Here is a 25,033-nt window from a genome sequence, read left to right on the forward strand (position 1 = left end):
GGGTGATGAATTTGTAGAGGGTGGGTCCCACTTATTTTATAAAAATATTATTTTATTATTTAATATTTTATTCATTTTTGAATCCAGTTGGACTAAGGAGTGGAGCCCATCTTAAGTCACATCAGCATTTAACATAAAAATTAACAGAAAAACTGACGAATGTCTGACATTGACACAAATTTGTAATATGAGGTATAACATTGTCATTTTTCAAACGCGAGGGATAAGATTGTCGTTGGACCTATAGTTGAGATAGTTTTTTGTAATTTACCCTTAATTTATTGGTTATTTTGGAAGAACGTTGATACTTTGTTATATATTTTCAATGTAGGACATTCGACTTCATTTGGAAAAAAACATGGTGAAGCTGATGAATTTTGGAGTGATTCAAATTGGAGGACGTTCATGTGTCTCTCAACTTGTTCGTGTCAAAGTTTCATAATTTTCTACCCAGCGGTTTATTTATGGCGATGAAATAAAGGAGCAACACACAGTACTATCAAAGTGATGTTTTGGACTTATCTGGGCTTTTTGACATCCTAGATGATGTCTTTGGGTTCGAGGTCTTCAGCAATTCTGTTCGGGACATCTCAAGCTTTAATTCTAGCTGTTTTGGGCTTGTTTTGGACCTGTGAAAGTCTAAAAACGTCGCTGATTTGTGGCTGGGCAGATTTCTCAAAGATAGAATACGAATGTATTTCCTAGTTATCTTATTTTATTTTGTTTCCTAGTTTTATTCTAAGACCTTTTAGGGTTTTGTTTTGTAGTAGTATAAATAAGGCTTTATAGCCATTAGGATGAAAGGAACGCATAAAATTTAGGAAGGCATCAATTTGGAGAACTTAGCTAGACTTTGATGATTTGTATTTCAAGGTGTTTTCTATCTTTTTCTATTTCAATAGAATTCCTTTTGTTTTATGGTTGTTTGTAACTAATTGTCATTTGCTAGCGTGATCCCTTGAACCTTAGCATGAATATGTAGTTTTTATTTAATTTTTTATGATATTATGTGTGACGACCCGTCCTTATTTTTTATATAATTTTCTCCCCGAGTGTGTAAAGTGACGATTATGCCCTAGTTGGCTAAGTGACGTGGATGTATTTACTCAGTTTTAAATTATTTTCTCGATGTAGTAATTAAATTAGCCTCGACGTCACGAGTGCGTCAGCGCAAGTTAAACCCGAATTGGTGTCGTAACGAAAAAGTTATGAAAAATTAGAGTGTGCAAACGGGTAGAATTATTTCACGGGTGCATTAATTAATCAGTGTCGGAAACATTGTTTTGGATAGTGTATGTTAGATTACATTTTTACGAAATTTTGTCATCTCTTTTCTTTTGAAGGTTTGACCCGTACCTATCCTTATCCACCAATTATTTTAGCTCCTAATTTTCCCTAGCCCAATCAGATTATATCTCTCTCTTCTCTGCCCAATCAGGTACTCTCTCTCTCCTTCTCAGACCTTCTTCTTCCTTCTTCTCACACCCGAGACACCCTTACCTTTGAACACACACCAAATCATCACAAATCGAACCTGTAAAGACCATCATATTGTTCATCTTGACCTCACGAACCCAGTCGTACCATCTGATTGTCGAACAAATAAGTTTTGACTCACTAACTCGGAAGCTCCGACTCGGTGCACTTTGCTCCGACGCGATCCTAGCGAGATTACAAGGTTTTAGATGTGGGGAAGCTTCTATTCAACTCCATATGGACCCTAGACTATGTTTGGGAGGGAATTGACATCAGATCACGCGAGTTTGAGAAGTTTCAGTTTTGGCCAAATCTTTCGAGGGATTTTCATGCCATTTTTTGGTCAATTTTGGATCCCCAAGAGGTACAATGTTGTTCTCCTTGTCATAAGCTTCAAATCTGTATGAATTTCATGGATTTTGGTTGAGAAATGACTTAGATATAAAGGTTTGAAAATTTTCCCACAATCTGGCGAAATTTTCCAGAAACAGGCAAACCATACAGCGGGCAGCAAAGCTTACTGGAGAAAAAGGCGAATTTTCCGTCAAAGTTGACGGAATATCCTGATGGCGTCAGGTAATGCCGTTACTATTTAACGAAATATTCCGTCTATTCTAAAGGAATATCCCTAACATCCATTAGGGTTCCGTCGGCACATGCAATGCACGTGGCGTTGTGTATGGTCGTGGGTTGGACAGCGCGTGAAGGCGAGTTCGACCTCTGGTTGGTGAGTGGTTTTCATGTGCGGGTTCGTGACTTCAAGTAGATCATTTTCGTATATTCAAACCTTCCATTTGAGCAAACTATGAGAAGTGTATCCTAGATTTTGGTTTATGTGCTATTTTAATTAATTAAAAGTAGTTGTTTTGCATATAGGGGAGACATACCCCGAGGACGAACGCGGACAAGCGAGGCTAAAGAGGCTACAATCCTTCGACATATCAGTGAGTGGGCATTTGTTTTGTGTGTGTGTGTGTGTGTGTGTAAACTTATTGGTTTCCAGAAATGTTTTAAATTGAATTGTGCATAGCATGCCATGATTTAAATGTGTTATATTTTGAATGTTGCATTGTTATGAGTTTGTGATTATGCTACATGATCCTACGGGAGTTACAGGTAAGTTCAAGTGAATTGTTATGTGATTAGAATGATTGCATTATATTGGCATGCATATATTCATTTAGAGCTCATCATTGCTGCACCCCAGTGTTAGTGCTCCCGTCCTGGTCAGGGTCAGTCATTCACATGATGTTCACTTCCTGCACCGCACGCTCGCCTTGGATTTAAGTTTGGTGTCAGCCCTGTCGTACAAGTCACATTAGATGACGCTGACTCGTAGGTGACCTACAATTTATTGCTAGCCTTCACGTGATCGTAGCACTAAAGCGTACATATATACACCCAGCCCTGTCGTACAGGTTACACTAGGTAACTCTGACTCATGTGCAAGCGTAGACTGATGAGCAATAGGTCCAGTCGTACAGGTCACGTTAGGTGACTCCGACTGGCATGATAATTTAGATTGATTCACACCTGATTTACATTTATTATTGCTAAGAAATCGTGGCATGGCATGCTTTTGTTTTCTTTGCTTTGTGCATTGATTTTCATACTTACATAGTATTATTTTCTAGAAACTATGTGGGTTTTACAGTAAGGGGTTATTACTTTCAGAAAAGATAAATGTGATTTCTAAAGCTTTGTTTTTGCCCACTCACCCTTTTGTTTTTCGCCCCTCCAGGTACTAGATAGTTGTTCTTCTGCGTGGCACACAAGGATTACCAGGCGGATTCTGACATTCCACTAAATTATGTAGGGTTCTTCTCTCTAGTTGTGTATTTAGTATTTAGTTCGACTGCACCTTTAAATTACCTATGCTCTGAATGTTTGTATCTTGGGTTTGACCACTTCCGCATACTCACTTATTTTTAGTTTTGGTTTTAATTTGTTCACATTTTTAATTACATTTTTTGCACTCTTGGCTATATCACTCTCACATGACGGCCAGCACACCTTGACTTCGGTCGAGGTGTGTCATTATGCATGCATACTTTGAATTATTAATCATTGTGTTTAAACTGTCTCTATATCTTAATGCTTAGATACCATTATGATGTTTAGATAAGTAATCAGATGCAATTCGGTTGGAATGCCACCAGAGGATTAAGTATTGCTTCTTGTGATTGATAGTTGTAAGTTTACTTAGGGCGAATGCCACGTCTTAGGGGTTACATGGCTTTTCAAAGGGTTTTCACAAAACATAATGAGTCATGCATGTTTATGTTTGATCTGAATGCCATAGGTAGATTGCATGTTTGATATACATTCTAGCTTGAATGTCACAAGTAGGATATACTTTAGGAAAACCTAACCTTCAAAGTTGCATGTGTAATTCATAAGTAATTGGTAAAAACTAGATAAGATTGTTAAGGGGACGGCGGAATTCTAGTGTCCTTTTATCATTATTTTCTAAGATTGTTCCCTTTCAAATTGGTTTCTTTAATTGTTTTGATTTAAAATTCGTTTTAAAATATTCTAGGTCATAAAATCAACATTTTCGACATTTTCTTTTAAATAGTTAATTAAGAATTAATTTAAATACAAATTATTCAATCAATCCATGTGGAAACGATCTTACTTGAATCATTTATACTACAACTTCCTTGTTCTCTTACAAGTATTTTTAAACGTTTTTATCCCTACTTTTGCAGATGGTAGAAATTCCTATCAGTGCTAACCTTTACAACCTTGTTGGGGTTAGAAGTTTCCCTGAGTATCTCAGGTGTATCATCATTCGTCATTTCATGACGTGCACCAAAAAAACTCAAAAATCGGGGAACATTGCCTTCAGGTAACTGCAGTGTGACAATGACGGGTGAACGACCCTAGTTCAAGCATCCAATATCAGATGGATGAAGCTGACTTGATGGCAATTGTGCTTGTGAAATTTTCCCAAATTTTCTTCTACTTGATGAAGCTGAAAAAATTGTTGGACGTGAGATATTGGTATTCCTGATATGAACGATATCTTTGTAGCTCGAGTGAGATCATGGCGTAGAGTTGAGAACTTGACAAACCTTCATCACATTATCATGTTGGTCTCTTTATTGATGTTAGTGATAAGCAACTTCAAGAGTTAAACAATCGTTTTAATGAGGCTAGTACATAGTTGCTTCTTTGTGTGGCATGCATAAGCCCAGACAACCTTTGACATTGAAAAGTTAGTTCATCTTGCTAAATTTTATCCAAAATTGATAGGGAGCTCACACTTCTTGAAGATGAACTTAAGAATTATATGTATGTTTTCATAATGAATTTTTTAGATTGAAAACAATTAGTAGTTTTGCACAAAATTTGGTGGAGGCAAAGAGGAAAAGACATTATCTCTTAGTGTGCTTGCTCGTCAATTTAGCATTGATTTTACTCGTTGCAGCTTTTGTTGAAAGGGCATTTTAGGCTATGAAAATTGTCAAGGATCATAATAGGATGGAAGATTAATGGTTGAATGATAACTTGGTTGTATACATTGTGAAAGATGTATTTGATTCCATTGATAATGATATTGTGACATGACATTTCCAAAATAAGAGAACACATCGTGGACATTATAAATGAAATTTTGATCGATTTTTGAAGGCTGCTTTTTGATCGCAATGTTGTGAATTCCTAGCTCCATCACTAATGAGTTCAGTAATCAACAGTGGACATGCATGGCAGTATCTGATGTTGCTACACACTTTTGGGCCATAAGAGCACTTCCAATGTAGGAAGGCCCATGAGCAATAGGCAACTCAATCCATTAAATGAAGCCTGCAATGAACAGTAACTGCCAAAATGTATCTCCACCCCTAAACTGAATAGCCAAGGCAATTCGTATTAAAATATTAGTATTTTTTTTATTTCATAAACTAATAAAAGATAACTTTATTTTTAATTTTACATAATAATAAAAAATTGGTATAAGTATTTGAAAATATTGAAATGTAGTGTAAAATAGAAGAACATGGTTAGTATTTATAGGAAAAAAAAAATTATAATTTTTTATATTTTTAAATAGTTTTTTTATTATAATTTTTATATTTTTTAATAATTTAAATTATGACAAACGTTATGGCAACGCCACATAAGCAAAGTGTTGGGCTAAACGATTATTGCATGACTTTTCCATTTGGCTCGCCTTGGGTCCAATTGCCTTAGTGGTCTAGAGTGTTTTGGGGAGGGGCCAGAGGATAGTGGATTGGGTTGCTAATCCTTAAGGCAATAAGCAACGAATGAGTTGCCCTAATATGCATAGAAACCCGTGAGAAGCTGAATATCATGTTGAGTTGTGATGCAAGTGATTGGGTTTATGAGAACTTGAACTGATTTTTTTTTTTTTTTTGGAAAACAGGTTACTTTATTACTAAAACACAACAAAATTACATAACAAAGGCCCAAATACATAAACCACAGAAGCAAAAGAAGGACCTCTGTTGTAACCTAATAGCCCAAAATAGAAGCACACAAACAAACCCTAACAACTTCCTCCATGCGCTGCCGCCGAAAACGCCGTAACAGCACAACTAGCACGAGCCTCCATAGCCAACACCTGCCAGGAACCCAGCCAAATATCACCTTAGAGATGGAAAGAAAACAAAGATCGTCCTCCGTCAGATAGCATACCGCAAATCACAACCACCAAGTGGTAGAAACCGAAGAAGCTTGTGGGATTTCCATAAGCAACACTGCCAAAGAAGGCAGACAAGGAGAAGGTGGTGGTGTGACCACCCAAGCGGGTGAAAACATCAGAACTCTACACACCTTCTCGGTGAAAGGCCGCAACAAATTGCGGCTAAAAATGGTTGCAGATCGGAGCGGAGAGGGAATCCAGGGACAACAAAAGAACATATAGAGGAAGGTATGGATGGGAGACATGCAGATGGGTGGGTAGGTGGATGGGGACATGTTGATTGGTTGAAGGGGAAAAGAAATCAAATCTGAGGGCTGGAAAGCTCAATGGCAAGTAGGGGTGGAAAGGCAAGAAAACAAGGAGGAAACAAGGACAACCACCAAAGAACCAAAAAAGAGAGGCTACCACCGACCCTACACAGAAATAGGGCCAGCGGCTAGTGGAGGAAATTGAGGTTCTTTGCTACTCTCACACATGGGGAGAAAAACTCTCACTCACGAAGAGGAAGGCTCTCACTTACAGAGAGAAAGTTTGAACTTGAGCTGATAGGCATCGATCTCTCATGAAATATGAAATTAGCTCTACTTTTACACCTATTCTTTTCTAATTCTTATTGAAATTCCCCATCATGTCATTTTTCCTTAAAATTATAATATCGGATTAGGAATTCTGAAGACTAACTTATTGTAGGGAGAGCAATTGTAAGTGGCATCGCAGAGTCTAATGGTAATCTCAAATTGCGAGGGTTGCAATCACAACATATGATGTGACACACTGAATTCACAACACATCAATCCTTTGTAAGTTTCAATTTTACAAACTCAATAATATAAATGTTATTTATAGCTATGGTTTTTTTTTTTTAAACAAAATGCCCTAAAATGGATGAGGTGCCCCTGCATGGGTGCGAGATGTATTTATTTGTTTTTAGGGGTGGGCTCCAAAAATTGAAATAGAATAAATCGGACCGAATTGAAAACAAATCGAACCAATTGAAAATCGAACTGAAAACAAAAAAAAAAAAAAAACAAATTGAACAAACAATTATTGGTTCGGTTTCGATTTTGGTGGTTCAAAAAGTCAAATCGAACCGAACCGAACGAGATATAAATTAATATTTTATTTATGTTTGGTGTTCATTTTTCAAGCCCAATTCCATGTCACCATTGTGGGACCATGATTTTTCAACGTCGGAATAAGGCTAATCCGAATACAGTTACCTCAGAAGTCTAGTCATGAACTTGTAAACCTCATCCCATTGATGTAACACATCAATCCTTTGTATGTTTCAAGTTTATAAACTCAATATTATCAAACTACATCTACATTACATGCCCTAAAATGGATTGAGGTACCCATGCATGGGTGAGAGACGTTTATTTGATTCTAGGGGTGGGCTCCAAAAATCGAAAAAATCATATCAAATGTTGAACCAAAACTAAAAGAATCAAATTGATTGAAAATCGAATTGGATAAAATAAAAAAAAAAAAAAAATTGAACTAAACAAAAAAATTATTGTTCGGTTTCAGTGTTTGGTTCAAACACAGCACCAAATGAGATATGAATTAATATTTTATTTATTTATTTATGTTTGGTTTTCATATTTCAAGCCCAATTCCATGTCACCATATGTCTAATTTTAATCCAAGACTAGGCAAACCAACTTTATGTCTAAATATTTTGACAAAAAAAAAAAAACTTTATGTCTAAATATGTTGAAGGCCTTATTCTCTATCTTTTTTCTTCATTTTGTATGTTAAAAAGAAAAAGAAAAAAAAATTTAAAAATAAAAACCGGACCCAAATACAAATTGCAAATTTCAATCAAAAGATCGAACTGAAGGAACCGAACTACCCCATTTCTTTCGGGTCAGCCGATCGTCCCCCCTCTCCCCCACACTCTGGTAATATGTTAATTCAATAAAGCCCCCTCATATTGTCAAAGTCCCCAAAAAGAACCTTGTATCATGACCCATTTGTTAAAACTGAATTTTAAGAGGGCAAAATGACAAATGACCTGAAAGACGGGACCCAAAGTGTAAATTTATCTTCGCTTAAACCCTAGCTAAACCTTTAGCTGTGGTAACTAAAATCTCTCAACGTTCTTCGTCCTCTGTTTGGTTGCCGAGAAAATTCTGCTTCTTCAGTCCTGCGCTTTTCTTGGCAACTCAATCTGTGAAAAGTTATGAACTACAGGTTCCAGAACCTCCTTGGAGCTCCGTACCGAGGAGGCAACGCCGTAATCACCAACAACACCGAGCTAATCTCACCGGTCGGTAACAGAGTCTCCGTCACCGACCTCATCAAATCTCAATCCATAACCCTACCCGTCCAATCTTCCTCCAACATCTCCCGAATCGCCGCCTCGCCTGACGGCGTCTTTCTCCTCACAGTCGACGACAATCGCCGATGCCTCTTCATCAACCTCCGCCAGCGCGTGGTGCTTCACCGCATGTCCTTCAAAAAATCCGTCAATGCCATCGAATTCAGTCCCAATGGGGCGTTTATCGCGGTCGCCACGGGTAAGTTGGTTCAAATTTGGCGCTCTCCTGGTTTCAAGAAAGAGTTTTTTCCGTTTGAATTGGTTAGGACTTTTGCTGATTGTGATGATAAGGTTGTGGCATTGGATTGGAGCCCGGACTCGAATTATTTGCTTATCGGGTCGAAAGATTTGACTGCTAGGTTGTTTTGTATGAAAAAATTGAAATCAGGCGGGGTTAAAAGGAAGCCATTTATGTTTTTGGGTCATAGAGATACAGTTGTGGGTGTGTTTTTTGGAATTGATAAGAACACGAATAAGGTATGCAATGTTTATACAGTTACCCGCGATTGTTATGTGTTTAGTTGGGGTTTGAGTGACAATGAAGGTGAATCTGATGGAATGGATGTTAAAGAGCCACACTCACCAGGTACACCGGATAGGGATGGTGACGGTGAAGTTGAAGGTTTTGGAAGTGGTGATTTGAAGAAGAGAAAGGGTTATGAGGGCAGAGAAGGTGACTTGGATGAAGAAGGTGGGTATTTGCGAAACAGGAAATGGGAGTTGTTGGGGAAGAACAATTTTTTGCAGTCCCAGGCGAAGTTGACAGCATGTGATTATCATAGGGGCCTTAATATGTTGGTTGTTGGGTTCTCAAATGGTGTATTTGGGTTATATCAAATGCCTGATTTTGTGTGCTTGCACTTGTTGTCAATATCAAGAGAGAAAATTACCACCGCAGTTTTTAATGAACTTGGAAATTGGCTGACATTTGGGTGTGCGAAACTTGGACAGTTGCTTGTGTGGGAGTGGAAGTCAGAGAGTTATATATTGAAGCAGCAGGGGCATTACTTCGATGTGAATTGTCTTGCTTATTCACCAGATTCGCAACTGTTAGCCACTGGAGCAGATGATAACAAAGTCAAGGTAAAGTAGTTTTTAGAATGGGAAGCTTTTTATTTAGAGGACTTTGCTTGTGTAGTTCCATGCAGCATTTTCGTTCAAGCATCTTAGCTCTATGTTTAAGCTGTTATGATTGAAGAATGAGGATTAGTAACTTGTTAGCTGTTATCTGCAGATTCATATATTGTCTCTACTTTGTGGGTTTTTCTTCAGTGTAATACTAACCTTTTTTATTTAATCCATTTGTTTCGGTTGTGGCATGGGTTGCCTTTAATAAATGATGACTCGTTTCATAACTGACTGAAAGGTGCGACTTAGAAATCTTTTGTACTGTAGGTCCATTGTACTTGTATGTTACGATGACTTTGCATTACCTTATTCTTGTCTTATGATTCCCAAAAGAATGGTTTTTTTATAGTCAACAATTGTTATCCATGAGATTTTATCTCAGGAAATTCTCCAAGAGAGTGGAGATTGGGTGCCACTAGATCAGATGATCATTGGTGATATATGCACTGGTCTAAAAATCCCCGCCTAGGCACTAGGCGGCTGGCTACCCCCCCAATTAGTCCCTAGGCATTTGAAAGTTAAGAAAGTGCGCCTAAACCCGCTTAGGCGTCCACCTAGCCCGCCTAGACACCCTAGGTCGTGACTCCTACTTAGACAGAAAATCGATAACTTTCATTTTGTATTTTAATTTTTTAATAAAATGTAAGAGACTTGTTGAATACTTGGATGAACACTCATTATATGCTTATTCCCCATGTTTTCAATATGTTGGTACTTTATAATTTATGTCATTTTATTTTTCAATATACGTATCCCAATTTAATTATGTATGTTTTTTTTTTAAGTATAATAGGCTCTTATTTATACAATATATAATAAATTTACTTAAATCCGAGTAGTCTGCTTGGGCCCCCTCCTAATCACCTAGGCACTAGGCCCTAGCCCACCGCCCAACTAGTGCCTAGCATCTTTTAGTACCTTGGATATATGTACTATCGATTTGTCTTATGATTCTCATAACGAATGATTTGTTTATAGTCAACAATTGCTGTCCATGAGATTTTATCTTAGGGTATTCTCCAAGAAAGTGGAGATTGGGTGCCACTAGATCAGATGATCATTGGTGATATATGTACTATAGAATTTTCTAGTGAGTTTAATAATGCATGACAGTTTGGTGGGTTTGTGATGTATTGTTGCATTACCACACCCATTTTCTATTTGCACTTTCATAATTACATCAACTTGCCAATGTGCGGATTATTAATATTTCGTACAAAATGCAATTGTGGACTGTCATACCCAGAGAGTTTACTCTTCTTCTTGTGCAGGTCTGGACTGTTTCATCAGGTTTCTGCTTTATAACATTCTCTGAGCACACTAATGCAATCACCGCACTCCACTTTATGGCTAACAGCCATAGTCTCCTAAGTGCCTCTCTGGACGGGACTGTTCGTGCATGGGATTTGTACCGTTATCGAAATTTTAGAACATTTACCACCCCTGAAACTAGGCAATTTGTTTCACTGGCAGCAGATCAGAGTGGTGAAGTGATTTGTGCTGGAACCCTTGATTCCTTTGAGGTATTTTGCCCCTTTGATCATAGCTTTTTGACTTGATGCTTCATTTTAGTTCCTGTTTCCTGACTTTTCTTAATGTTATGTACAATAGATCTTTGTTTGGTCAATGAAGACAGGCCGTCTGTTGGATATTCTAAGCGGCCATGAAGGTCCTGTTCACGGTTTGATGTTTTCTCCTACAAATGTGAGTTTACTTATATTATATTTGATTGTTCTGCTGGTATAATTGTTCTGTTGGTTTATTATAAATGCATATGCTTCTATAATGCTCATTCTGGCTGTTGCAGATGCATTTACTTTTATAGAGGTGGTTCTGATTTAAGTTGTTTTCTTTATGTATGTTGTTTTTATATTCTCATGCAACCAAGAGTTTATTTACAAGGTTTAACGTTGATAACTTTTGGAGCTTGATGAGATGCTTTTTTCTCCCACATGCAGGCAATTTTAGCTTCATCATCATGGGACAGAACAGTTCGGTTGTGGGATGTTTTTGATGGAAAAGGTGCCGTTGAAACATTCACTCATACACATGATGTTCTTACATTGGTTTACCGTCCAGATGGAAAGCAGTTGGCGAGCAGCACATTAGACGGTCAAATTCATTTCTGGGACCCGATTGATGGTTTATTAATGTATACCATTGAGGGCCGTAGGGATATTTCTGGAGGTCGTCTTATGACAGATCGTAGATCAGCTGCCAACTCAAGTTCAGGAAAGTTCTTCACAACCTTATGTTATTCAGCTGATGGGAGTTACATATTAGCTGGAGGAAGTAGCAAATACATCTGCATGTATGATGTTTCTGATCAGGTTAGTTTCTTACCACAGCATGATCCACACTCAATGATGTTTCTCAAACTTCAATTTTTTCACATTCTTGTTACTGTTTTGTTTTCTGGCTGGAACATCAAGACCTTAAACATTGAACTATATGCAGTTATGCACATACATCTCTTGCATCTCTTTCATGCTTTGAAGAAACTGCTCAGAAACACATGAGCTATATTTTCATTAACCATTGGGTCACAAGCTTTTACACATTCTTACATGAGACATGTTCTGTACTTTGATTTATTGCAACTTTAGCCAACCACTGCGATATATAGTCATTTGTTATCCTTTTTCTTTTGCCCCCATCATTTACCTTTTCAGCCACACAGATGTAAGACTTCCCATGATTTCTGGCAGGGTTTCAAATGTGTCTGTTTCTAATTACCTTTGATCTATGCTTTCTTCCTAATCTTCTTTCATTCCATCTTTGGGTCCCATTGGTTATTGGTTAATAGATTAAAAATTGGTGTCTGAAGTGGCTTAATGGAAAATACACTCTAGAGTTTATTAGGCCTGTTGCAAACACCAATATTTCGAACTTCAGATAGTTAGAGGGATAGATCTAGAGAGTGTTCGTAGGCAGCTTTTAAGGCTTTGAACCACATGCTTAATATACAGGAAAAGTAGTGAAAAGTGAGGTAACATACATATTCTCCAAATTTGGAACAGATCTGTTGAATATGTACGAGTTGCATATTCAGAAGATAAAGTCAAATATGTGATGAGGTTTTTTATAAGAGCTGTACAACTTTCCACCTCTTGGCCAGGTCCCAATGAATTAAGATTTCTCCAAGTCGCCGCATATTCAGAACATAAAACATTTAACGAGGACTTTGATTGGGGCTGTGCAACTTCCATGGTTATCTGAATACCCAATGCCTTCGAGTTTTGAATGAACTTTAAGCAGCTTGTTGTATATTTTGATATAAAAAAGCAGCTTGTGTAACTTTTATATTGATTCTTTCTCTTGCCGTCTTGTATGCATATGCTCTTGGGTAGAATGTTTTTGGCCTTAAACCTGTTACAATCCGCTTGTTTCTACATCAATTATCTAAACCTATTCTTTAGAAAATACCCCAACTTTTTTGTCCTAATGCTTTTTTGTTGCCTTCCTGTGTGAGAAATAAATCATTGGATTGGCAATACAACAATGTATTTTAATCCAGTGTGAGAATGCTCTATAAGTTGGGAAAAGATAAGTTAGGATGTATAGAATTGTCCTTGTCTATATTGTACATGTATAGGTGATTGGGTATATCTCCTTCTGCCTCACTCAGTACCATGGTATTTCTCTGAATCTAGCTTATAGAGGAACTCCACTTCTTCATTATGTTTAAACTTCAAAGTTCTTAGGTCTATTGATTTAGTGGATTTATTTTCACAGGTGTTGCTGCGGAGGTTTCAAATAACTCACAATCTATCTTTGGATGGAGTTCTTGACTTCTTAAACTCAAAGAATATGACAGATGCTGGACCACTGGATTTAATTGACGATGATAACAGTGATATAGAAGAAGGTGTTGACAAACAAACCCGGGGAAAGTTGGGTTATGATTTACCAGGATCCATGCCTAACCGTGGAAGGCCGGTTGTTAGAACAAAATGCTTGAGAATTGCCCCCACTGGTCGGAGCTTCTCAGCCTGCAACAACAGAGGGAGTTCTAGTTTATTCTATTGATGATTCTTTTATCTTTGACCCAACTGATCTTGACATGGATGTCACACCTGAGGTACGTGGTGAAACTTTGAAATATTCTGAACATCCCTCTACTTAGATTACCATTAAACATTTTCAAAATGTTGTTTCTTTAAAACTCAGTATGCCACCATAATACTACAATTGCTCTAATTAAATTCAATTTTCTATGAACATCAATATTTGTCTGATAAAAACATAAACTTAATTAAAGAAAAACTAGGTAGACTGTCCACCTTTGAAACCTAGAGGAGGTACCATGGGCACCTGGAACAAAGGTACCTCCGTTCCAAAGGTGGGAGGAGAGCAGCTGGATGATGGTGGCAGGGAGAGTGGATGGGGAGGGGAGAGAGATTTGTGTTTTAACCAGTCCTTGAATGTTATTTTATCGAAGGTTTATAATGGAGATTAAAGAATTCATATTGGAAGGCTTGCGAGAATTTTATTTTAAATAGTGAGACCCTTCTTTAAAATTGCACTAATTTTCTTAGTTATTGTAGATTTCTACCTTCAATTTTGTTTTCTGATCACATTGTTCTGCAGGCTGTTGATGCTGCACTCAATGAAGATAAATTGAGCAAGGCTTTAATCCTCAGTCTCAGATTAAATGAAGACAGTCTGATTAAAAAGTGTATTTTCAAAGTTAGTCCGATAGACATCCCTGCTGTCGTCTCATCAATTCCTTACAGATATTTGCAAAGGTTAATCGAGGCATTAGCAGATCTTTTGGAAAGTTGCCCGCATGTGGAGTTCATTCTTCAGTGGTGTCAGGTAACTTCTATTGAATTTCGTTTCTGCTCAGTCCAGATGCTGTATACCTCTTACAGCAGGATTGTTTTCATATCAGGACCGCACTGAGGGTTTGTGTTTGTTTTGTCTTGCAGGAGCTCTGCAAGGTTCATGGTAACTCTATTCAACAAAACTTCCGAAAGCTGCTTCCTGCTTTAAAATCCCTACAGAAGGCAATAACAAGAACACATCAGGATTTGAAGGAGACATGTTCTTCCAACGAATATATGCTTCGATATTTATGTTCAGCAAGCTCAGGGAAATGAAAAGTATGGCAACGCTGCTGCACACCTCAACAAAATTTTCAGGTAAAAGATTACTGTTTTCATTGCAATGTGTGAAATCAACTTGCTTGGTTTTGGGAACCCTCGTCGCTCTATTGACATGTTGGAAAATACTTGAGCTGTGAAATTGAGGCTCGTGACAAGAACTGCAGTTTGTTGCTTAAAACATCATCCGTGCAGTAAAGTCTTGCAGTCATTGCAGGCGTATGTATTTGCAGCATCAGTTAATGTTGTCTCTGTGGTAGTTAAAAAGTAGATTTGTCTTGAAACATTGTCCGTCGCTAATTGGCATTCATCGTATGATCTGATGCCGATCTGCAGTTTTTCTGTACTATATTGACAAAGAGAATTGGTCCTCGGGAAATGTACGTCTTGAAGTTTTCCTTTTTCCCCAGTCTGCTTTTGGTCTGCTTTTGTCTGTGTGGAGTTTGGAATGATGATTGGTCTTGATGGATTGGATCAGAAAAAGCAGTTGGAACATGAATATTTCAATTTATTTTTTTCTTGATGCTTATTGCAAAGCATTTCTTTGGTTGCAAGTCGTTGACTTGCATCTTATTGCAAGGGAGGGAAATAAACAAAGGTGTCTAGGTATGGGCAGATCCACATGAGGCGGTCTGGGGACCCTTTGAAGGCCCGGAAAAATACATGTAAAGGTTCTTCGAGGACTTTCTAAATGTCTAATACGGGATCGTTTTGCGCCCATCAAGTGTTTGATGAAATGTCTTATAGTAGTCTCAGTAATATTTGGCAGGATGTGTCGACAACGCTAGGCATGAGATCTCGACATCACTCAGCAAATTGCTTTAGATTGGTAGACATAAACAGAAATGGAGACGATAGGCGCACCAAGTGCTTGACAAATTTCCCCACTAAAAAAAATTTGCTCACTAAGCACAGTTTTCATCTAAATAAAACTTGAATATTTTACATTAGAATCCGTTAAAATTACAATCCTGAACCCGCCTACTGTAGAAAATTGGTGTAAAGAAATCATTTTTACTTGGGTATCACACAGGGGTGGTAAATTGGAGATGTCTGAAGACCAGCAAATCACACCTTCAAATGTTGCTGGGGCTATCAATCATTTTTTTAAGCAACCCATTTTTAATTGAATTGTTTTGTTCTATAGTTAAATTCCGGTTTTCCTCACTTCAAATTCAAATCTACATATCTTAGGACTCAGTTCAGTTTCTACTTTCTAGGATTGGATGGATTGATTAACTCATACAATTCAAGAGCCGTGTAAAGGTAAGGGTGAATGATTTTTCATATTTCGGGAATTATAAGAAATCCGACGTAATATATATTTTTTTATGGATTTAAAAAATTCTTCCTTCAAGTCAGACAAAATTTCTTCCATCAACGTTCCTTAAATACGAGTTATCCGATCCAATCCCATCGCACCACAACTAACTCAAACCCAATCTCACATGAAAACTAGATATATTGCACAAGAACGAAATGAGATAAATAAATAAGCGACATTTATTACTCTTGATATGATAAAATTAGTTTATTAACTCCAGTGATACATAATCCCACATATTTGTCATCTTTCAGCAACAAAAGAAAAACATGGAAGAAATGTACTACTCTGCACTCCACAGCCCAAATTCAACAACTTATTCAGATTTCTTCTCCTGACTGCCTGAGATGTCCTTAAGCTTTTCCTTCAGTTCACCACTCTACAAACGAAAAGACAACATTCTTACAGCAAATGCGTTGCCCTGAATATATAACAAAAAATACAGTAACTAGTCGAATTTATAAGGACTAACCTGATGCATATTGAGAATAATATCTGACCCTCCGACAAACTCCCCCTTGATGAATATCTGAGGAAACGTCGGCCAGTGGCTTCATAGGGAAAAAAAGGAAGTTAAGAAATCAACTCCAAATCAAAAAGGCCAAAATGCCTAAGTTTAGCATAATCGACGGTCCTGCCTCTGTATAATGAACAAAATTTGAAGTAGTTTTCGTTTCAGGTTTGCACGATCATTAGTGAAAAGGGTGACAGGTTTTAACTTCCAACAAAAACAATGAGTTCTATAATTCAATCACAATTCGTGACAATCATAATTCTTCATGCAACGACAATTTCTTAATAAATAGTACTATGTACTTCACCAAAGAAAAAAGAAAGATTTGCTTACCACTTTCGTTAATAAGCTGTGCTAGCAAATTTGGAAAGGCAAAATTATATAAACTAAAACCAGAGTGGGAAACCTTTAAAAACTAACGACAAAGAATCAACTCACCTAAAGGCTTTTACAGCACTTTTCAGTTCAGGGTCTTCCACGATATTTCTAGAAGCCAAAGGAACTTCTGCAAAGTTCACAATTATCATAAAAAAATATTTAGCAGCAATACATTAAAACACGCGAAAGTGACTTTGTTATAGTCATGTTTGTTCATAACCTCAAGCTACACTCGTTAACATAGAACCAGTTATTTCGCTTCACTCAACATACTTCATGCAATAAGTGAACTTGAAAAGAAAATTAATTCAATCAGTCAATCACTGCACCGAAACAGTACTCTACTTCATTCTGGATTACTTTATGAACAATAAATGCCTGACTATGTTTTAGCCATTGTTGAAATTTCTAGTTGATTAGGTGCATCACGTATTTGTAAGAAACTGACTCTTTATGCAGGAAGTATTAAATGCACCTCTATGTATTTGTTCAACATTAGCGAAATATTTATATCCATCTTTAGCTAGAGGCGTCTCACTTTGATGGAACTTATGAACAATCATGAACATAGTGAGCACCACTTTGCTTTCATTTCAGTTATTTCCGTTCATATGCAGATAGATTTGGTTGCTAAATGAACTTTAGAAAGTCATGAATGAAAGTTGGAGTGTTGAACGACTTGGCACTTACCATATAGTTTCAATACTCTAACAGCAAGTGAGCTGAATCCACATTGAGGAACTTCAGGCACTCCTTTCATGTAAAGCATTACAGGGTTGTCCTTGACATCCTACGCCAGAAACATATCAGAATCATTGAACGTAACAAACAATAAACCTTCATCCAGATGACAAAGGGAAAGAAAAAGATTATATTAAGAAGATTTGTTTGGCATATGTCTACCTTTTCAACAAGGTCCTTCAAGCTAAGGTCAGAACTCTCAAGCTTATTAGTTGGTTTAAAATCATCGTGTGTGTCGGCCTCATTTGGCACACTGGTGTTGTATCTCAAGCCACTAAGATAAAAGGATGCAGGAGCCTAACACCAAAAAAACCATTCAAAGTTATCATTATTAAGTATGAAGTATAATGAATCCAAATTGAAAACATGGCGTGGATTAACGTGTTGTTGTAACATATACACTGCACGTAGTTGCATGCACACTCCTATACATGGTGAGGTTGAAAACACAAACATAAAGCATGCGGAATAAAGATTAATGTTTCTTGCCAGACTATATAATATATATCATGTGATCAAAATCTCAATCCATATGACAAACAGGGTTCAGGGTTTAGGGTTCATGGTATGTTCGAACATAGATAATCCAATTAACTCTGTACCGAAACATATTTCCAATCACAGACAGGTAATATCAAAATACAACAGTATTTTTTTTTTTCTTAAAATCATATATAAAACAGTATTTAATCCAAAACAAACCCATATTGTAACTGGGTTTAGTTTGATTTGAACAAAACTCTCAGTCTCAACACTCTTTGAGTTACGCAATTTCGTTTCACTACTACTACTACTAGTGATTTCTACACCTCCTTTTTCTCCTTGTACACACTCTTATTTCTCGCCTTCGAATTGAAGAAATCGAATGAGAAACAACAAACAGATGTAAACCGGAACGTGGATGAGGAGAAATGGGTGTGCGGAAATCACTTCCCCCCGCAATAACTACTAGTACCCAAATGTGGAAAACCCGGAAAAGTCTTACAATTGTGGCAGGACGAGCAGCCGAGCCGGAAAACGAAAGCCCCTTGAAGAGCAAATTCGAAAGCGACTTAGCCATGCTGCGAACCCTAAAAACATGAAATTGTGTTTGGTTAGTCGGAAAACGAAGGAAAGTTGAAAGCTTTTTACAATAACATTCATTCATAAAAACCGATGTCAAAATCCTGTTTGGTTAGTCGGAAAACGAAGGAAAGTCGGGAACTTGATCGATTTACCTGGAAGAAGAGAAGGAGAGAGGTGGAACCGCCGTGGAAGGAGGCTGAGGCGCTGAGCTGAGAAGGAAGAGGGAACCAGGTGAAACGATGCGTTTTTCTCGAGTGTAGTGAAGGTTTCTGCAACGTGTGTCGGTTTAAATGAATCCAGTTTCCTTCTTTTTTATTGGTATATCTTTGGTCCATTTTGTTACACATTCTAATTCCGGCCTTGAATTTTACTTATTTCAATTTACCCTTGAAATTTATGATGAATGTCAAATTGAATTTTCCTTATGACTCAAAATTTTGTAAAATTCACTTAGCGAGTGCTTTCGGGCATGAAACAACAGTTTGGGCAAAGATGGGCTAACCGAAGGACCACAGATCTCGGGCTATTGTGTATCCTTCAACCCAATGGGCTTTTAGCCCCATGAAGAGGATCAGTTCGACCGAGTCCTTATGAAAGAAGGACTGTGAAGAAACCAAGTGTGGCTGGCTCGGTCATGTCCTATACGAAATGAGAATGCAAGAGATCATATTGGAACTTAGATAAATACGAATTATCCCAAGGATTAGAATGCTTGCTCAACTGGATAAAGATGAATGAATCTCATAATGAGACTAGATTCATGAGTCCTAGTTGGAATGAAAGAGGTTGAGACTGGATGAAGATGAAATTTGGGCCATTAAAGGATAAGGGGAATATTGAAGCAGATGTCGAGCAAATACAGTCCCATCAGGACTCTGCCTTGGCAGGCTTGTTTATCGCACATACCTCACCTATAAATAGAAAATGGTATGCAATATTAAAGTCACTTCAACTCAACAAACAACTTAAAACGCACTGCGCGAAAACCCTTCGCCCACGTAAAACTGATGCACAACCCTGAGAAAAACACTAACTTCCTAACTTTCCTGTCAACACATCTTCAGTCTAAACTAACAATACTATGTTGAGAACTGGCGACATCTTCATGGACTAACAACACTGGAGCCATAAAATCAAGCGGTCAGGGAGCATCTTCAGTTTAGACTAACAAAACTGCTTCCAGTTGGTTGGTTATCTATCTAAGTCTTGACCGGTGAAGAAGTTTTTAACTTATTACTGAAAGAGGTCACTTCATTAGCTTTCTAGCGAAGTAGAGTGTTCAATGATTGGTTACTCCCAAGTGCATTTTGCAGTTTGGCACTTAGACAGGCCGAACCACATTTGCCATTAAAACGCTTATCTCTTTTGAGTACATGTACAATCTGATACCAATTCAGCGCACCTATATTCTAATGAATATAGTCGAGGCAACCAAACCCGGTGTAGGAAAGGAGATCCTGAACTTCACACTGATCTAGGCAACCTTGTCTTCAAGTTCTAGAATCCAAAGCCAAGACGTGTTCCTTTCTCGACTATAATCGCTTGAGCACGGAAGTCAGCAGTGCAGTCAACACCACTACCACCACCACATCTATTCTACTGCTTGACCAAGCTCGGTTGCGAGTTAGAACTCCGCTTTCACAAAAATGATGTAGTTAGCTCATAATTACTCGCACTGCCGGCCACGTAGGCTTTGTACTTTTTAGAATCAACAACAGGTGTAGTCAATTAAAGTTTTGAAAGATTTAAAAGACACATAAAGTGTTAGATTTGATAGGATTTAAAATTCTACAAGGACTTTTGAGAGGATATATCGAGTTTGCTAAGAAATTTTGACGACTAGATTAATGAGATTTTCTTGTTATGTATCCAGATTTTGAATTGAACCACCTAAGTCATCTAAACTGTTAACACCGTGTCACGTTTAAGTCTTTTTGTTTCAAATTTGACACAGGATAAAGGTCAACTAATCAGCTAATTTGACACATGATAGAGGTCGTCCTTTCCATCAGGAAAAATAAAGTTGCCAGTAGCTTCAACTGATTCAATAATTCTTTTCATAAATTATTTGAAAAAAGTTTGGCGAAAAAGTAGAAAACCAGAAATATAAAGCGACCCTGTGTACAGAAACATCCTCATAAACCGAAACCATAACTAACATAGTACTCAACCGTGCTAACACAATCTAACAATGAATCAAACAAGAGGGGAAAAAAAAAAAGAGAGTTCTCGAGGCCCTTTAACATTGTCAGGCAAAATGAAACTTCATGCCTTCGCAGTTCATTCAATGCTTCTTCTTCTTAAACAGTCCGACACGATCCGCAACTGAGCAGAGACGTAATCTGAAGATGCTACTGCGGCAGTTCGATCTGCAACTGAGCAGAGACGTAATCTGAAGATGCTACTGCGGCTGTTCGATCTGAGAACGCCAAAAGAAAAAGGGGAAAAAAAAGGAAAGAGTGATGAGAAATACGTGAAACATTGGAAAATGACTATACTTCTGCGAAATATGAAACTTACATACAGAATCTTGACACTAAGTTTTAGCGTAGTTTCATAAAAAATCTTGACACTAACTTTTAGCGCGAGAAAATTGACCTCAGAATAGTCTGCCGCAGTCACCGCCTGTTATTTGTTGGCCATCTTTGATTTCTCCAGCGCAGCCTTCCAGTACGAGGGGTATTTTCAGGTGCTGAAGCATTGCCCCATCTAGGAGCACGACTGGTCTCTTCAGTTAAGGAGTTGTTGCCCCATCTAGGAGGACGATTGGTTTCTTCACGTAAGGAGTTGTTGCCCCATATAGAAGCACGACTGGTTTCTTCTGGTAAGGTGTTGTTGCTCCATCTAGGCCAACGACTGGTCTCCTCCGTTAAGGAGTTGTTGCCCATTCTAGAGGTGCGACTGGTCTCCTCTGATAAGGGATTGTTGCCCCATCTGGCGGCATGGTTAGCTTCCTCTGACAAGGAGTTGTTGCCCCATCTTGGGGTACGGCTATTTTGCTCTGACAACAAACTGTTGCCCCATCTAGGCGCATGACCACCAGCCTCCCCAGACATGGAATTGCGACCCCATCTGGAACGGCTAGTCCCCACATCATCATTCAGTGCCCGCCATCGCAGACGTCTGGGACGAGATGTAATATCTGATACATTGTTGCTCCGTCTAGTGGAAGGAATGGTATCATTGTCATAACGAACCCTGGATATCCTTCCTGATCTGCGGTTATGCGTCTGCTGCTCTCTGCCACTTGAAGAGCCACTTGAAGAATCCATCAAACGAGTCACAAGCATGACCTCAAGAGAACGGAACATTGCAGCGAACACGGTCGACATCCAGGAATTAAGATCCCCTGATGAATCATCAAGAAGTTCATCTCCGGGTCCTTGTTGGACCAAGCTAAGAACATCTTCCAAGTCCCTTTCACGCTCCAACCTTACCCAATCACTATGCCGAGTTGGATCCACCTCGGATGGACGGACAGTAGGATGTTCAGACCTAGCATGCTTCCTCAGTTCTGAATAAGTCCCACTAAAGTCACATGTCTCAGAAGAGCAATTCCTCACTTTGGCATTCATGAAGTGGCGAGCAGCCTCTACAACAACATACCCATAGATCTCTCCACGACAAAGAGGGCAAACTGGCTTCGAATCCAATTGACTGCCACAGGGGCTGCTTTGCCCAGGCGATGACTGTTCCTCGCTAGCAATGTGAGAGGTGTGTGTGAGAGGAAGTTCCTGCAACATAACTGTTGAGCAGCAAGGCGAAGATGATTTACAAAACTGGTCAAAGCAATTTGAGTGCCGATAGCTTGTATTGCACATGAAAGGCCTGCAGCCCTTCTCATGAGATGAACATTTTAAAAGAACCGCATTGTGTGCATGTTCCATGCAGATGGGGCACCTAGCTTCTTCCCACTCTTTTGCGTTATCTTCGCTTTCCAAAGGATTTTTCAGATTGTAAGCATCAGAATCATCAGAGGTGCACGGATAAGGAGATGCCCTAGATCGATCAAGAGACAAGGAACTATCTCTTCTAACTTTAGGCATTTTTGAAGTTAAGAAGCCACCACAGAATACTAAAACCTACTTTTTCCAACACGCAACATTAGGAAGCATTAAATGTAGGAAAGAAATATATCACAAATATTACAAAAGACTGAAAAAAATGCATAGCAGATTCGGAAAACCAGACTTTAACAGATCTTAACTAAACAGGCCCTTTTTTGTGTGATATAATCTGTGCGTGCTTATGTGCATGATTGTATTTTCAATCTTAAATTGCAGAGATCATAATCATTGATATGTCACAAGTATACTAATGGAACCATTTGATCCAAACAAAACAACTGAACCATTACTACTCACTAGTCAGGTAAAAAGAATATTAGAAAATATATCAACTCCTTTTCTGTAATTTGACGCCACAATAGAAAGCGACACCTTAATCATGAACACCAATAAATAATTACTAGCAAACTCCAAGAAACCTGCACAAATGTGCAGCCCAGTGCACGGGGCTACTGCCATTGCAGAGTCAGTTGAAAATAAATTTCTTGTACTTATCCAGGTTTAACTACAAACTAAGTACCTATATACACATACAATTCAACGAAGCTCACCACCCACCACACGACCCATACCACTTAGCCACTAGTGATTTATGAAAATAGACACACTCGGCCAAAATACATAAATAATTAGATTCCAAAGAAACTCAACCTAGCTTCTAGTTCTAGTTCAATTCCTAGCCTTCCAATTAAATTACCAATTTTTCCTTATATCTTCGACATCAATACATAAAACGCAACATCATTACCCAAATCGCAGCCACTCAACACCACCCAAATCATAAAATTACACCCAGAAGCCTCACCGAAATCCCTTTGCTCATATTCAATATTCACCGTTGACCCATTCGACATTTCAGCATGAACAAACGATCATAACATGTTCAGAGAAGCCATCAACCCAAATCAAAAGCACCCAAAACCACAAAGTTTAAGAAAGCTAAAATTATCCACAAAAATTGACAATCTTTGCGCTAAAAATTCAAAATTTTCATAGTTTTCGAACCCAAAATAACGAAATCAATCAAAACCCAGAAATAATTTCACGATCTGCGAAAATAAATCGAAGAAATAGATCGTATCGAACTGTAAAGGATTTTAGGGTTCGGAATTTACCGGAGGTTGCTGTCGCTGGAGACTCTGGGGAAACTTCCGCAGAAGAGAGCGAGCGTTTCTAAGCAAAATTGAAACGTAGGAGGCGTGCTAGCTCTATATATACGCAAGAGAGACACGGGTGGCGTCTACCAGGTGTTAAAAGACGACACTGCCCTCAGTCGTTCTTGTTCTGGTCTGGACTTTATCGTAATTGGACGAGTCCAAACGGTTACGTCTCAAAATCCCAAAAGTTCAGTCCAGTGGTGGGCAGCACAGGAGTTATGTGTTGAGTTCAAATGTATTGGACCTGGACCATCGGGTTCCCAAATACCCGACCCGAGTTTCTTTTATCAAACCTGAGTTTCTTTATTTATTTATTTTTTTAGTATATCGATATTTTTACATAAAGAGGAGGGAGAGTTCAGCTAAGTCATACAACAATCAGCCTAATTTGGTATCAAATTAACCATCCACAATATTCGAACCTAAGACCTCTCATTTCTCAGCAAAGAGGAATACCACGAGACCATAATACTAAGTGACTCTATCAACCCTGAGTTAAATGCATGTTTATTAATTTGGAATGAGAAGCGGAATGAAATTAATTCATATTCCAAATTTCTCCCCTTGTTTAATTTCATCAAGAAACTGAAAATTACCTATGAATTCTACACGAAATCGAGTGTGACATTCCTTAATCCGTAAGGAATGTGATAGAGAGGTGAAACTCGAGAAGGGTAAATGAGAATAAACATTCCTGTAACACTGATATTTCTTCTCTATCACTAGCACAAAAAAATTAAAAACAAAAAACAAAATAATGATTAGACATAAAGTTTTCTTCACTTGAGCTCTTCTTCAATTAAGAATCAATTAGATACACTCGTAAACCCTTTTTTTTATTTATTTAACTCGTTGTCCCTTTTTTTGGTTTTTTTTTCCTTTCCAATCTAGTATCAAATAAAAACTATCAGCTCATAATCTTTAGTATATACTTTATATTAAGCTAACCTGCATCATTTTTAATCACATAGGCACATGTCAATGTTCTTCAGTTTATATTGACACAAATTTAATATAAATCTAAAGCTGAAGGGGTAATTTGGCATTCACCTATTTTCTATTTTATTCTCATTGTTGTAATTTGAT

At 38.0% G+C, this 25,033-nt stretch overlaps 3 protein-coding genes and 2 long non-coding RNA genes across 5 annotated transcripts; 1 reads left to right on the plus strand and 4 right to left on the minus strand.

Annotated features, from left to right (window-relative positions):
* The first annotated feature begins 8,214 nt into the window (after positions 1-8,214).
* Positions 8,215-15,230, plus strand: LOC125477077 (periodic tryptophan protein 2). The gene is given in 8 exon segments (XM_048583850.1): positions 8,215-9,551; positions 10,868-11,119; positions 11,208-11,300; positions 11,555-11,926; positions 13,332-13,589; positions 13,591-13,677; positions 14,187-14,414; positions 14,528-15,230. Coding segments are annotated over 8 exon segments (2,682 nt in total). The 5' UTR covers positions 8,215-8,330; the 3' UTR covers positions 14,699-15,230.
* Positions 15,231-16,181: 951 nt separating this feature from the next.
* Positions 16,182-19,037, minus strand: LOC125477031 (monothiol glutaredoxin-S15, mitochondrial). The gene is made up of 7 exons (XM_048583779.1): positions 18,876-19,037; positions 18,644-18,728; positions 17,821-17,955; positions 17,608-17,707; positions 16,978-17,044; positions 16,498-16,576; positions 16,182-16,404 (listed from the first exon to the last, which is right to left on the minus strand). Exons 2-7 carry the CDS (start codon positions 18,716-18,718, stop codon positions 16,342-16,344), a joined length of 519 nt encoding a protein of 172 aa, XP_048439736.1. The 5' UTR covers positions 18,719-18,728; positions 18,876-19,037; the 3' UTR covers positions 16,182-16,341.
* Positions 19,038-20,763: 1,726 nt separating this feature from the next.
* LOC125477083 lies at positions 20,764-21,538 on the minus strand. The gene is made up of 2 exons (XR_007258296.1): positions 21,322-21,538; positions 20,764-21,142 (listed from the first exon to the last, which is right to left on the minus strand). It is a non-coding gene; the product is annotated as an uncharacterized LOC125477083 (long non-coding RNA).
* Positions 21,539-21,567: 29 nt separating this feature from the next.
* LOC125477008 lies at positions 21,568-22,466 on the minus strand. The gene is made up of 2 exons (XM_048583742.1): positions 21,737-22,466; positions 21,568-21,587 (listed from the first exon to the last, which is right to left on the minus strand). The coding sequence occupies exons 1-2, from the start codon at positions 22,464-22,466 to the stop codon at positions 21,568-21,570; spliced, it is 750 nt and encodes a 249-aa protein (XP_048439699.1).
* Positions 22,467-22,604: 138 nt separating this feature from the next.
* Positions 22,605-24,053, minus strand: LOC125477084. Its single transcript, XR_007258297.1, has 2 exons — positions 23,906-24,053; positions 22,605-22,805 (listed from the first exon to the last, which is right to left on the minus strand). It is a non-coding gene; the product is annotated as an uncharacterized LOC125477084 (long non-coding RNA).
* Positions 24,054-25,033: the final 980 nt, after the last annotated feature.

Source organism: the organism of the source record quoted next, unplaced genomic scaffold (assembly GCF_019419815.1).
Source record: "Pyrus x bretschneideri cultivar Hongxiangsu unplaced genomic scaffold, Pyrus_bretschneideri_v1 Contig20, whole genome shotgun sequence".
NCBI classification, from domain to species: Eukaryota; Viridiplantae; Streptophyta; class Magnoliopsida; order Rosales; family Rosaceae; genus Pyrus; species Pyrus x bretschneideri.